This window comes from Sander vitreus, chromosome 21 (genome assembly GCF_031162955.1).
Source record: "Sander vitreus isolate 19-12246 chromosome 21, sanVit1, whole genome shotgun sequence".
NCBI classification, from domain to species: domain Eukaryota; kingdom Metazoa; phylum Chordata; class Actinopteri; order Perciformes; family Percidae; genus Sander; species Sander vitreus.
The window spans coordinates 2,667,540-2,680,269 of NC_135875.1; the positions used below are offsets into that span (position 1 = coordinate 2,667,540).

General features: G+C 39.5%; 1 protein-coding gene across 1 annotated transcript in view; it reads right to left on the reverse strand.

Annotated features, from left to right (window-relative positions):
- aatkb (apoptosis-associated tyrosine kinase b) overlaps positions 1 to 12,730 on the reverse strand; it is a 32,073-nt gene that overhangs the window by 8,983 nt on the left and 10,360 nt on the right. Inside the window, exons 3-9 of the mRNA XM_078279826.1 lie at positions 10,781 to 10,860; positions 8,758 to 8,876; positions 7,782 to 7,869; positions 4,597 to 4,730; positions 3,649 to 3,733; positions 1,384 to 1,505; positions 482 to 631 (exon numbers count right to left, since the gene is read on the reverse strand). Of these exons, the coding sequence (XP_078135952.1) occupies positions 482 to 631; positions 1,384 to 1,505; positions 3,649 to 3,733; positions 4,597 to 4,730; positions 7,782 to 7,869; positions 8,758 to 8,876; positions 10,781 to 10,860 (778 nt within the window). The remainder of the gene's footprint in view (positions 1 to 481; positions 632 to 1,383; positions 1,506 to 3,648; positions 3,734 to 4,596; positions 4,731 to 7,781; positions 7,870 to 8,757; positions 8,877 to 10,780; positions 10,861 to 12,730) is intronic.

Below are 12,730 nucleotides of genomic sequence, written 5' to 3' on the forward strand. Positions count from 1 at the left end.
ATCAGATTTTCCGGTGCACTACATGTAATGTGCCTAATTCCGGTCAAATATCAAAAACAAAATATTTTCATTGTTGATTATTTTGTGATCATTTTTTATTGTCACAGAGGAGTAAAGAAACCAGAAAATATGCTTGAATCAGAGAATGTTTACTGTCATAAAAAATGACTAAAACCGATTATTCGGTTATCAAAATAGTTGACAACTAATCGATTAATTGACTAATCTTTGTGGCTCTATAATTTATTAGTTAAGTTGTAATAAAAGGGATAAAAAAGAGACAACTAGAAAAAAAAATGTCCCCAATACAGGTAAGCAAAACCAGAAGAATTAGCACAATAATTTGAATCTGCAGTAGAGATGAGAATCCACTCTTAATTGTGTTGCTCTGAATATTGTGTTTTGCTGTGTTTGTGCTTCTTCAAAAGGACTGTTAAATATTTTAAAGATGTTTCTAAATGTGTTTCTGCTTGTGTCTCACCAGCGCTCAGCCAGAGGCACTTTCAGCATGGGTTTGGGCAGTCGCAGCTGCTGCTCCCTCACAGCGTAGGTCAGTACTTGTCTGTCAGAGTAGTGTCTGTAGGGCTGGTTCCCAAGCTCAAACAGCTCCCAGATAGTCACGCCCAGAGACCTGAGACACAGGATATCATGGATATTGTGATGATGAAATGATGATAAAATAGTAATCAAAACAAGTATGTGTCATTTCCCTTATGTACAAATACTTAATCTAGGCCCAAAATAACTTTTGGTTATTTTGCTTCCTTCATGTTTTCCTTCACAGTCAGGGCTTTGAACTGTATAGACTGGTTTTCTATTGTCTTAAACATCCTCTGTGTTGTTGGTATTTGACTTGCTCTTGCTCTTTAACTCTTTCAAGATCTAAGACTGGAATAGATGAGTTCAAATGCAGAGTCCCCCAAGCCTGCCCTCTGCTCTTGTCATTGTGGTATCAAGAGCTGGAACTCAACAAAAAATGAAAGGAATTGAAGGCAAAACTATAACATACCCCAGCCTGTAAACACTGACATACAGTATAAAGTAAATTATTTTTCATTTTATACCACGAAACATTTGAAAACCATTATGTTATGCTATGAAATCTCGCTTACGTTTTTGTTTGTGCATGTATCTTGTGTGTGCGTGTGTGCGTGTGCATGCACGTGTCTGTGTGTGTGGGTGTGTGTGTGTCTGTGTGTGCGTGTGTCTGCGTGTGTGTGTGTGTGGATGTGTGTGTCTGGTGTGTATGTGTGTGTGTGTTTGGTGTGTGTGTGTGTGTGTGTGTGTGTGTGTGTGTGGTGTGTGTGTGTGTGTGTGTGTGTGTGTGTGTGTGTGTGTGTGTGTGTGTGTGTGTGTGTGTGTGTGTGTATGTGTGTTTCCTACCATATATTGCTGTGCTGGGTCTGGTCAGCCACCAGCAGGTTTCCATGCACCTCATCCACCAGCTCTGGAGCGATCCAGCGCAGCGGCACGTACATCTGATCTGAAGTCACGTAGTAATCATCCTGACGGGAGCGGCAGGGAGGACACAAGAGAATCACACTTTGGAATTTATTTCTATTCACTTACATCAGCTGAACAGTAAAGCAAATATATTTAATTCGGACTAAAAGTGTTACTTTCAAATTAAATTGGCCTTGTTGTTATCATCTACACGCGTTAAATATTAATATTATAACCATAACAAATGAAAACAGCTCTGGAAATAATCTGTAGAATCTGTAGAAACTCGCTTGGGTGGAGTGAATGCTAGATCTTTTTGCAGATGCAAAGCACCTAAGGGACATAGATAGCAAATCACTAACAAGCTTAGCTCTATTCTTTAAATAATGTATTCATGCACTCATCCAATCAGTTTGCCCATTTGACCCTAGTGGCTGTTATGTGGCATAGCGATAGACAACAAACAATGAAACAAATGAAATTGTTTGCTGGCAAAATAAGACTGTTTATGTTTGCATACAGTCAGGGCCATAAATATTGGGACATCGACACAATTCTAATCTTTTTGGCTCTATACACCACCACAATGGAGTTGAAATGAAACGAACAAGATGTGCTTTAACTGCAGACTTTCAGCTTTAATTTGAGGGTATTTACATCCAAATCAGGTGAACGGTGTAGGAATTACAACAGTTTGTATATGTGCCTCCCACTTTCTAAGGGACCAAAAGTAATGGGACATCTGGCTGCTCAGCTGTTCCATGGCCAGGTGTGTGTTATTCCCTCATTATCCCATTTACAAGGAGCAGATAAAAGGTCCAGAGTTCATTTCAAGTGTGCTATTTGCATTTGGAATCTGTTGCTGTCAACTCTCAATATGAGATCCAAAGAGCTGTCACTATCAGTGAAGCAAGCCATCATTAGGCTGAAAAAATCTAAACAAACCCATCAGAGAGATAGCAAAAACATTAGGTGTGGCCAAATCAACTGTTTGGAACATTCTTAAAAAGAAAGAACGCACCGGTGAGCTCAGCAACACCAAAAGACCCGGAAGACCACCGAAAACAACTGTGGTGGATGACCAAAGAATACTTTCCCTGGTGAAGAAAACACCCTTCACAACAGTTGGCCAGATCAAGAACACTCTCCAGGAGGTAGGTGTATGTGTGTCAAAGTCAACAATCAAGAGAAGACTTCACCAGAGTGAATACAGAGGGTTCACTACAAGATGTAAACCATTGGTGAGCCTCAAAAACAGGAAGGCCAGATTAGAGTTTGCCAAACAACATCTAAAAAAGCCTTCACATTTCTGGAACAACATCCTATGGACAGATGAGACAAAGATCAACTTGTACCAGAGTGATGGGAAGAGAAGAGTATGGAGAAGGAAAGGAACTGCTCATGATCCAAAGCATACCACCTCATCAGTGAAGTATGGTGGTGGTAGTGTCATGGCGTGGGCATGTATGGCTGCCAATGGAACTGCTTCTCTTGTATTTATTGATGATGTGACTGCTGACAAAAGCAGCAGGATGAATTCTGAAGTGTTTCGGGCAATATTATCTGCTCATATTCAGCCAAATGCTTCAGAACTCATTGGACGCGCTTCACAGTGCAGGTGGACAATGACCCGAAGCATACTGCGAAAGCAACCAAAGAGTCTTTTTAAGGGAAAGAAGTGGAATGTTATGCAATGGCCAAGTCAATCACCTGACCTGAATCCGATTGAGCATGCATTTCACTTGCTGAAGACAAAACTGAAGGGAAAATGCCCCAAGAACAAGCAGGAACTGAAGACAGTTGCAGTAGAGGCCTGGCAGAGCATCACCAGGGATGAAACCCAGCGTCTGGTGATGTCTATGCGTTCCAGACTTCAGGCTGGAATTGATTGCAAAGGATTTGCAACCAAGTATTAAAAAGTGAAAGTTTGATTTATGATTGTTAATCTGTCCCATTACTTTTGGTCCCTTAGAAAGTGGGAGGCACATATACAAACTGTTGTAATTCCTACACCGTTCACCTGATTTGGATGTAAATACCCTCAAATTAAAGCTGAAAGTCTGCAGTTAAAGCACATCTTGTTCGTTTCATTTCAACTCCATTGTGGTGGTGTATAGAGCCAAAAAGATTAGAATTGTGTCGATGTCCCAATATTTATGGACCTGACTGTATTTTACTGTGTGCTTTTGTTTCTGATAAACAGACCTTGTACTTGCTCTGGGACAGGCCGTAATCTCCAATCTTCACTGAGACATCAGCAGTCAACAAGCAGTTCCTCAGAGCCAGGTCACTGGTTACATAGGGGGGGGAGGGAGGGGGAAAGAGGAGGGGGATAAACAGCTGTTACCGCTCCTAATTATTTATAAACAGACAAATCAAAACAGAACATTGCAGGAGAGTCATATTTCTAGAGACACAACAATATTTAGAAGCCCTGCATGCAACAAAACCTCACAGATAGCAAGATGACTATAGTTCAACACTGCCATCTCTGAAAACACATATGAAGGAATGAAAAAGGTGCTGCAGACTGAGTGCAGGTTCGAGATGTTCGGGAGATGAGGGTCACCGCCTGCAACAAAATCACTGATGCTGGAGTCTGTAAGGAACACTCAGGCAGCACCAGGATATTGTTCCAGGAAGCAACCGAGAAGCAAAAGGCAGACGTTACTGATCATAACGAACACAAGATACTGGCTGGGTCTGCTGTTGCAATTCTACATTTTTAGTTTAGTTTATTGGTTTACACATATGCAAATACTACAGATTAACATACACATAATCAACATAGGATGTGATGGAGAGATGCAAAAAAAAACATCAGAGGGGCTTAATCTGGGTATTCTCCAATTAAAATAGAAAGAAATAAAGAAAAGAAAAGAGAAGAGAAGAATGAGAAACAAAGCCAAAACTAAAATTACACACAATATCAAAACAAACGAATAAATATGAAAGGTAAAATAATATTAGGAGTTACATGGGTTGTTTACAAGACATACCATAGGGAAATCATTGCACCGACAAAAACAAACCTTTAACAGCTTTCTTAAATTGCACAAGTGTTAGCTGTGATTAATCTGATGGCAAAGCTTTCCATATCACTGAAACTCTGTAATTTATTTTTTTTATTTAATAGCAGAAATTGCTCGTTACCTGTGTGTGAAACTGTGTTTGTGCATGTGCATGAGTCCCGAGGCGATGTCACAGGCCATCCTTTGGAGAATCAAGGGGTCTGGGGTCATGGTTTCTGAGGTCCTGCAGCTTCGGAGGTAACCCTTCACATCCCCCTGGACACAGTCCGCAGAAATAAAACATCTGTATGTTGCAGCCACTTGCCACTGGAGGGCAGTCGTGTCATTACTGTGCTTGATGGGACAAAGAGTCGCCCATCTCTTGTTCGATCATGTTAATCTGGCTTGGTATTAGAATCTGGAATCCTTCATGAAAGTGCACCAGATGAACCAGCAAACTCTATGTCCTCAGTTTCACAATTGAAATGTTCGGGATAAAGAGACCAATCCGGCCATCTGAGGGAATTATGGAATGTTTTTGGACAACATTTGTCTCCTTGACAGAGCCTTCAGCCTTCTCCATCTTACTAATCACACTAAAGTATTAGCTTTCTATAACAATCATTACCTCCTCAGGCCAATAAATGTTTAAGGCAAGTTTTTATTTGTATCCTATGTAAAGCGTCTTTGAGGACTTTGAAAAGCACTATATAAATCCAATGTATTATTATTATTATTATTATTATATCCTGTCATTTTCTGTCTTTAACTTAGTGGATCGATTTTCCTGTGATCAATATATTTCATCATATTACCAATTTACACCACGTAGACTCTGTTTGAATTTAAAACTGTAGAGCTGTAAAGATTAATTGATTAGTTGTCAACTATTAAATTAATCGCCAACTCTTTGATAATCAGTCGGAAAAGTGAAAAAAAATTCTCTGATGTCAGCTTTTTAAATGTGAGTGTCTTCTCTCCTCTGTGACAGTAAACTGAATATCTTTGAGTTGTGGACAAAACAAGACATTTGAGGACGTCGTCTTGGGCTTTTTGAGAAACAATGATCCACATTTCTCACCATTTTCTGACATTTCAGAGATCGAACAACTAATCCATTCATCCAGAGAATAATCGACCGAATAATCAACACTGAAAATATTCGTTAGTTGCAGCCCTAAAAAAACTGATGGATCTAAAGTGGAAGGAAGCCAGTTCTTAGTCATTTGATTACTTCAATATCACCATAAATATCAGTGTTAAATCTACTAAACCAATCCATCCTGTTGGAGCTGCTGCTGCATTTTAGGCTGCAGTTTGAGTGGTACAACTTTGGGCTTACCAGCCAAATGTTTACAGCAGCTGCCAAGAGTGTTTTATTTCCATAGTTAATTAACAAAATATCCCATAAACCACATTCTATGAGAAGCTTACAATCTCTTTAATGCACTGAATGACTCACAGGACACAATGCAGATTTTTTAATTATTAAAGGTGCAGTAGGTAAGACTTATAAAACTAACTTTCTGTCATATTTTCTGAAACCAACCCTATGTTCCAGTAGAACTACATGAAGCTGGTCATTAAAAAAATAATCCAGCTCCTCTGGCTCCACCAGGGTGGGGGGGGTGGTGTCTAACTGTGTGTCAATCACTGCTTATGCATACACATTCATTCTCCCTTGTGGGGGAAGGGGCTTAGGAGACCGTTTTGGGCTTTAGCAGAAAGGGGGGAGTGACTGAGAAGTTGTCGATGTTCACATTTTTTGGCTAAGTCCTGGATCTTCACAATCCTACCTACAGCACCTTCAAAGCACTGGTCAAACGACTTGACCTGGGCTTTCATTAACTACATTACATATCTCACACTTTACTGTAGATGCTTTCAATTCCACTTCATGCACCACATGTAGTTCAGACTAATATAAAAACAGATAGCGGCAAAAAAACACATTTATGCCACAGTGTTGGCAGCACTCCTCTGACATTCATTCACTTAGATTTTATTATTCTTTTTTACACATACTGCGAGGCCTCCTTTACCCTGCACGGCAGCTGGATTATCAGGATATCACGAGATCATTCGAGAATTGCAAGATCACATATCACACAAAAATCCGTTTGGCCAGGCTTTGAGTACATGTGTTTTGGTTCAAACAGCAGCAAACTGAACCAATCAGCATCCTGTAGGAACTACTGACTGCGACTATTTAAAAATGTAAAAATGGCAGATGTGATAGACAGACGGTTCATCCAATCACCTCCCAAGTATTTTTTTTAAAAAACCAAGCTGTTTCAAATGACGGCTTCTCAGATGGTTCTGTGTGACAAACCATCTGGCTCGTCAGGTTACCAAATGTAGTTCAGCCTAACATAAAAACACTTAGCGACAAAGGAAGATTTACGCCACATCGCAGGCAGCACTTCTCTCAGATTCATACTCCTACTTAAAGGTATATTGATGTTAATCCAATGGGAGCGTGCTGATGGTTCCACAGCCCTATGTTCCTACATTTCTAAGAATTTCCAAAATTAGGCACTATGTTCCCACATTTCCTTTTTCATAAATTTGTATCCGATTTTATCCGCCTAACACTAATCCTAACCCTAAAAAATGTTGTGGGAGGATAGGGCTTAAATTGAAATGTAGGAACACAAGACCTAATTTTGAAAATGTCCTAGAAATGTGGAAACATAGGGACTAATTTTCAGTGAAAAAAAAAATCTTTGAAATGTGGGAACATAGGGCTGTGGGACCATTGGGCTGTGGGACCATTTGGCTGTGGGACCATTGGGCTGTGGGAACATTGGGCTGTGGGACCATTGGGCTGTGGGACCATAGGGCTGTGGGACCATTGGGCTGTGGGAACATAGGGCTGTGGGACCATTGGGCTGTGGGAACATAGGGCTGTGGGACCATAGGGCTGTGGGACCATAGGGCTGTGGGACCATTGGGCTGTGGGACCATTGGGCTGTGGGAACATAGGGCTGTGGGACCATTGGGCTGTGGGACCATAGGAATTTGTTTGGCAGTTTAGTTCAAGTATCAACAATCTTTTCCCAGCATCGCTCACTGCCCCTTTAATCTTTATTGATTGATCCTCGCTACTGTCACACTAAATGCTTGCTTTTGCTTTTGGGGGGAATTGTTGGGTCTTTGTAAATTACAGAGTGTGGTCTAGACCTACTGTATCTGTAAAGTGTCCGGAGATACAGTATATAACAGTTATGATACGACACTTAATAATAAAACTGAATTGAATTGATCTATTTGAGTCATACTGTGAAGCCTCCTCCCCACACCTGGCCTCTGGGTTAGGATACTCACCAGTGGACAGAACTCCATCACCAGCAGGTAGGGAGTGACCTCGGTGCATTGGGCCAGACACTGCACCAGAGCCGGATGCTGCAGGCCACTGGAGATCACAGCACACGGTACAAAGTCAGTTTTGACACATTGTTCTATGACAGTACAAACATACTAGAGCCCGACCGATAAAGGATTTTTAAGGCCGATACCGATACAGATATTTGGTGATTTAAAAATCTGATATTCCGATATATTGGCCGATATATATTTTAAAAAATATATCCAGAAACGCGTAACAAAACATAAACAGATTTCTAGTTATTTGTAGTTATTTATGAGACTAAAATAATATGATAATACAGTTTAAAAATAAATGTGTTTGTTTTATTGTCACAACAGAACAGAGGAACATCAAAATATATTAAAGTTCTGATAAATAAAATCGCTCAATAAAACTCACGATATGAAACTTAAAGGGTTAAACGTGAGGGACGTTGTAGAGCGCCCTCTGGTGGACAAACTATGCAATGCCAACACTCAGAACATGGTTGAAGGGGGTTTAGTCCGTTTTTATTTTAAATATTCATTTATCGGCCATTATAAATGCCGATTCCGAAAATGCCTAATATCGGCCCGCCGATATATGGGTCGGGCTCTACCAAACACCCACACTGACATATGGAAATACTACCTCATGTACATGAACTATGACACCGCATTAACAGTATTTATTCATAAACGTGCAATAACAGTATCTATTTTTCTTAATTGTGCAATAAAAGTTTTTTTTTATATGATGCCATTCAATATGTGCAATATTAGTATTTATGCTGCTGTCAAACTCTGAGTCCGGGTAATGAGCTACCAGAACTTTTTTCAGTTATTTCGTAGAGTGTATGAGTTACTTTAACCATCACTGACAGAAAGAAAGAAAAAGAAAAACTGAAATTCCAACCAGAAAGACAGGTGACAGGTGACAGAAGTAAATATGTACCGGAAAGGCCGGGCTTCCTCCAGGAAGTGCATCTGGTCCTGCACGCTGCTGCTGGCTTTGAGTTCCTTCACCACCACCTGGGTGGTATTTAGGCCTGCGTTCACCTCCCCCAGCAGAACCTGAAACCGTACAGATAGAGACATATACGACACAGGGAAGACAGATAGACGGACATTTGCACACAAACAAAAACCCATTGAGCACGAGTGGGAGTGACCGTTACACAAAAGACAGACAAAAAGACGTAAAGCAGCCATGCAAGGGGGGGTTCAGGGAAGAGAATCCGAAGACAGTGCAGGGACAGAAAAATGCAGACAAACAGATGGAACATACCGAGTCAAGGTACGCAAGGATGGAGAGGACGCATTGTATATTCATGAGTGAAGAGTTGGAGTTAGAAAAAGGAGGAGAAACAGACAAAGAAACAGAGGGGGAGAGAACGAGAGAGAGAGAGAGAGAGAGAGAGAGAGAGAGAGAACGACAACAACATGTTATCTGGTTAGCTGTTTCTGCAATATGAGCCATCACTGGACAATATTCTGCACTATGTATATTTATTTATTCATTACTCTCTGTTACCTTCAACTGTTGTGTAAATATGTTACTATTATTATTATTATAACTAATTCTATTTTTTTATACTTTATGTATATTTTTTTTCTCCTATGTCTACTTAATGTGTATTTGTGTTATTCTGATGTGTGTACATTTTTTTCTTTTGAGCTGCTGTAGCACAGGAATTTCCCCAATGTGGGATTATTAATAAAGTCTATCTTATCTTAAAAACACAGCACATCACCACACGGCTCAGCCTGCAGTGGAGGGTCATTACTTTGAAAATTTTTACCAGCGGAAAATATATCCTTAAGGGCTAAGTCTATCACTTCTAGTACAAGCTGACATCAAAGGCACGAGGATCAGGTTGGCATTACACACTCAGTCATTACAGGTAACTCAGCGTGTCGGCCATTTAAACACGGCGGGGATAAGAGCAAAGACTAACAGCCGCGATGTGAGACTCACTGATGCTGCGTTTCATCAGCCGCAGCGACTGCAGCAGCAGTGGTGGAAGAAGTATTCATTATATGCTTTACTTAAGTAAAAGTACTCATACCACACTGTAAAAATACTCCGTTACAAGTGAATGCCCTTCATTGAAAATGTTACTCAACCCTCCTGTTGTTCTCGGGTCAAGTCTGACCTGTTTTTTTTTTTAAAGTTTTTTTATATCAGAAATTTGAGTTTCTTTCAACCAAAGTACCCGAAAATAACATGGATGGTTCCATGCAACGCCCTTCGCAAGTACAATTAAAATGTTTGAACAAGGCTCACAAAAGTTGAAAAAAATGACAAAAAGCGACAACAAGCATTGAAAGCCATGAGAACAGCATTTAAAGAAATGCAAAAATGTTGAAAAAAAACTTCGAAAATGAGTCGAAAAATGAGTCGAAGTGTTGATTTTTCAGTTTTGACCTGGGAGGACAATACGAGGGTTAAGTGAAAGTATGGAAGTATCATCAGGTAAATGTACTGAAAGTATTAAAAGTAAAAGTGATCAATGCAGAAACCTTTCAGAAACTGGAAACGATGCAAACTGTTCTGTCAATCAACCAAGTGTTTAATCAATGAATCAATTCAGCTGGACTTGTAGGCCGATATATTGTTGGAAAGTTGAATTTATGAACTAAGTCGAATTTTATATACTACATGTGTTTTGTGTGCAAAAATCCTAATGTGTAAAGTAACTAAAGCTGTAACAGATGAATGTAGTGGGGTAAAAAGTATAATATTTCTCTCTGAAATGTAGCGGAGTAGAAGTAGAAAGTGGCATGAAAAGAAAAGACTCGAGTAAAGTACAAATACTTCAAAAGTATACATAAGTACAGAACTTGAGTAAATGTACTAAGACCAGTGCCAGACAGCCAGAGCTTCTTCTTCTGTCTCCGAGATTCTCTGTCTTGGGAGTGTCAGTGCCTGAAATTTGTACTTTAGTACAGTACTTGGTGTCAGGAGTGGGCTTTACCTTCCCGAACCAGCCATTCCCGATCTCTTTCAGGTAGAGAAGACTGTGGCGTCCGAGATCTGTGGATTTCAGGAGTTGGACTGGAGGAAAAGAAGAGAGAGGAAAAAGGTGTCACAGTGATGGATAAACCTCCAACATCGCACTCTTAATGGTGTTATTGTGGTCTTTACAAAACCATTTACTACAAATTAGGGCTGAGCAAAATATCAATATTGTATTCACATCGATATACAAGGCCAAATATCGTCTTAAACTTTGGATATCGTAATATCGTGATATGACACAGGAGTTTTTTTATAGTTTACTTATTTTTTTATATGTAACTATTACATTTTATTTGTTTGTATTTTCTTCTAACTACTCTTTTATTATTTATTTTTAGTTTTTTTTCTTTTATTGTATTTTTTATATATTGTGTCCATCCAACTGCATCTGTGATTTATTGCATTTTAAATGACTTTGAATACCAATAGAAACACCTAAATGAGTTTAGAAAATACATATAACACAGATAACTAATTGATTCAAGGTAACTTTTAAAGTAATCGCCAACTTTTTTGAAAATCAATTAATCGGCTTGAGTCATTTTTTATATAAAAAAAAGAAAGTAAAACTTCTCTCATTCCAGCTTGTTAAATGTGAATATTTTCTAGTTTCTTCACTCATCTGCATAGGCGTAATTTACAGGTGGGATGGGTTGGGGGGGGGGTCATTATTATGACTAATAATCAAAACTGGTCAGTGCAACCCACCCCAAAAACCTATTATAATTTACTTTACATAAATAAAGACATTTGCACCATAACTTGATGCAGAAAAGGCACAAACTGTTGCAGAAAAATTCATCAGAATGCAGGAATTGATATGTTAAAAATTTCAATTTTGCTCAAAAGTGGAGATCTCAACCCTTGTGTTTTCTTCCCGGCGACCATGAACTTGTTGTCCATTTGACGCTTTTTCCAACGTTTTTTGTCACTATTAACTATTTTTTTTTGTATTCATGGTCAATAAACCTCATTTATGTGACGTTATACCTCATTTTGGGTTTAAAAAAAGCTGAAATTATGATTTATTTTGACTAACAGTTGAGATCACAGTATGTTGAGTGGTATCTGTCAAAGTTTAGACAGGTCTTAGACAGGTTTAGTCAGGATACTGTTCTGAAACCATTTAAAAAAAGTTTTTTCAAATGCTATGAAATTGAATAAAACACCCAAAATTCAGTGAAAGTAATCATTAATTTGACGTTGTATGGATTCCATACATCCGTACATACATGGAACTATGTTATGTTTGGGTCATTTGTTTGAAAGAAACCCATATTTCTGTTATACAAAACTAGAAAACGGGTCAAATTTGACCCAAGGACAACACAAGGGTTAACCCCCCCAATGTTGAACCCAAAGTTACACCTTTGCTCCTCTGTGACAGTAAACTGAACTTTGAGTTGTGGACAAAACAAGACATTTAAGAACGTCATCTTGGGCTTTTTGGGAAACACTGATCCACATTTTTCACAATTTTGTGACATATTATAGACCAAAGAAAGAATCCAGAAAATAATCGACAGATTAATCAACAATGAAAGTAGTAGTAGTTGGTTGCAGCCCTACCGATAACAGTGACAGAACGCACCTCTTCCAGGTTACTAAGTGGCCGTCGTAGAATCCATCGTCTGCCCAATCGACTGTTATTAACCCTCTCTGAAATGAAATATCCGAACATGCCAGTGGACGTTGCCCATGTTCCAACTAGTAAACAAATGTAACTCCACTCTTATTCTTTATTGAGCCGACTCTGGCACCGATCTGTCTGACTGTCCTCCAACCCCCTGATGCATCTCCGTCAGCATCCCCAGATGACCTGAGTCCTTCCTGCCTGCCTGAACACGCCCGGCCGTCCCGTCCACAGCTCAGTCAAACGAAACGGGACTGACGGCAACCCCCCTCC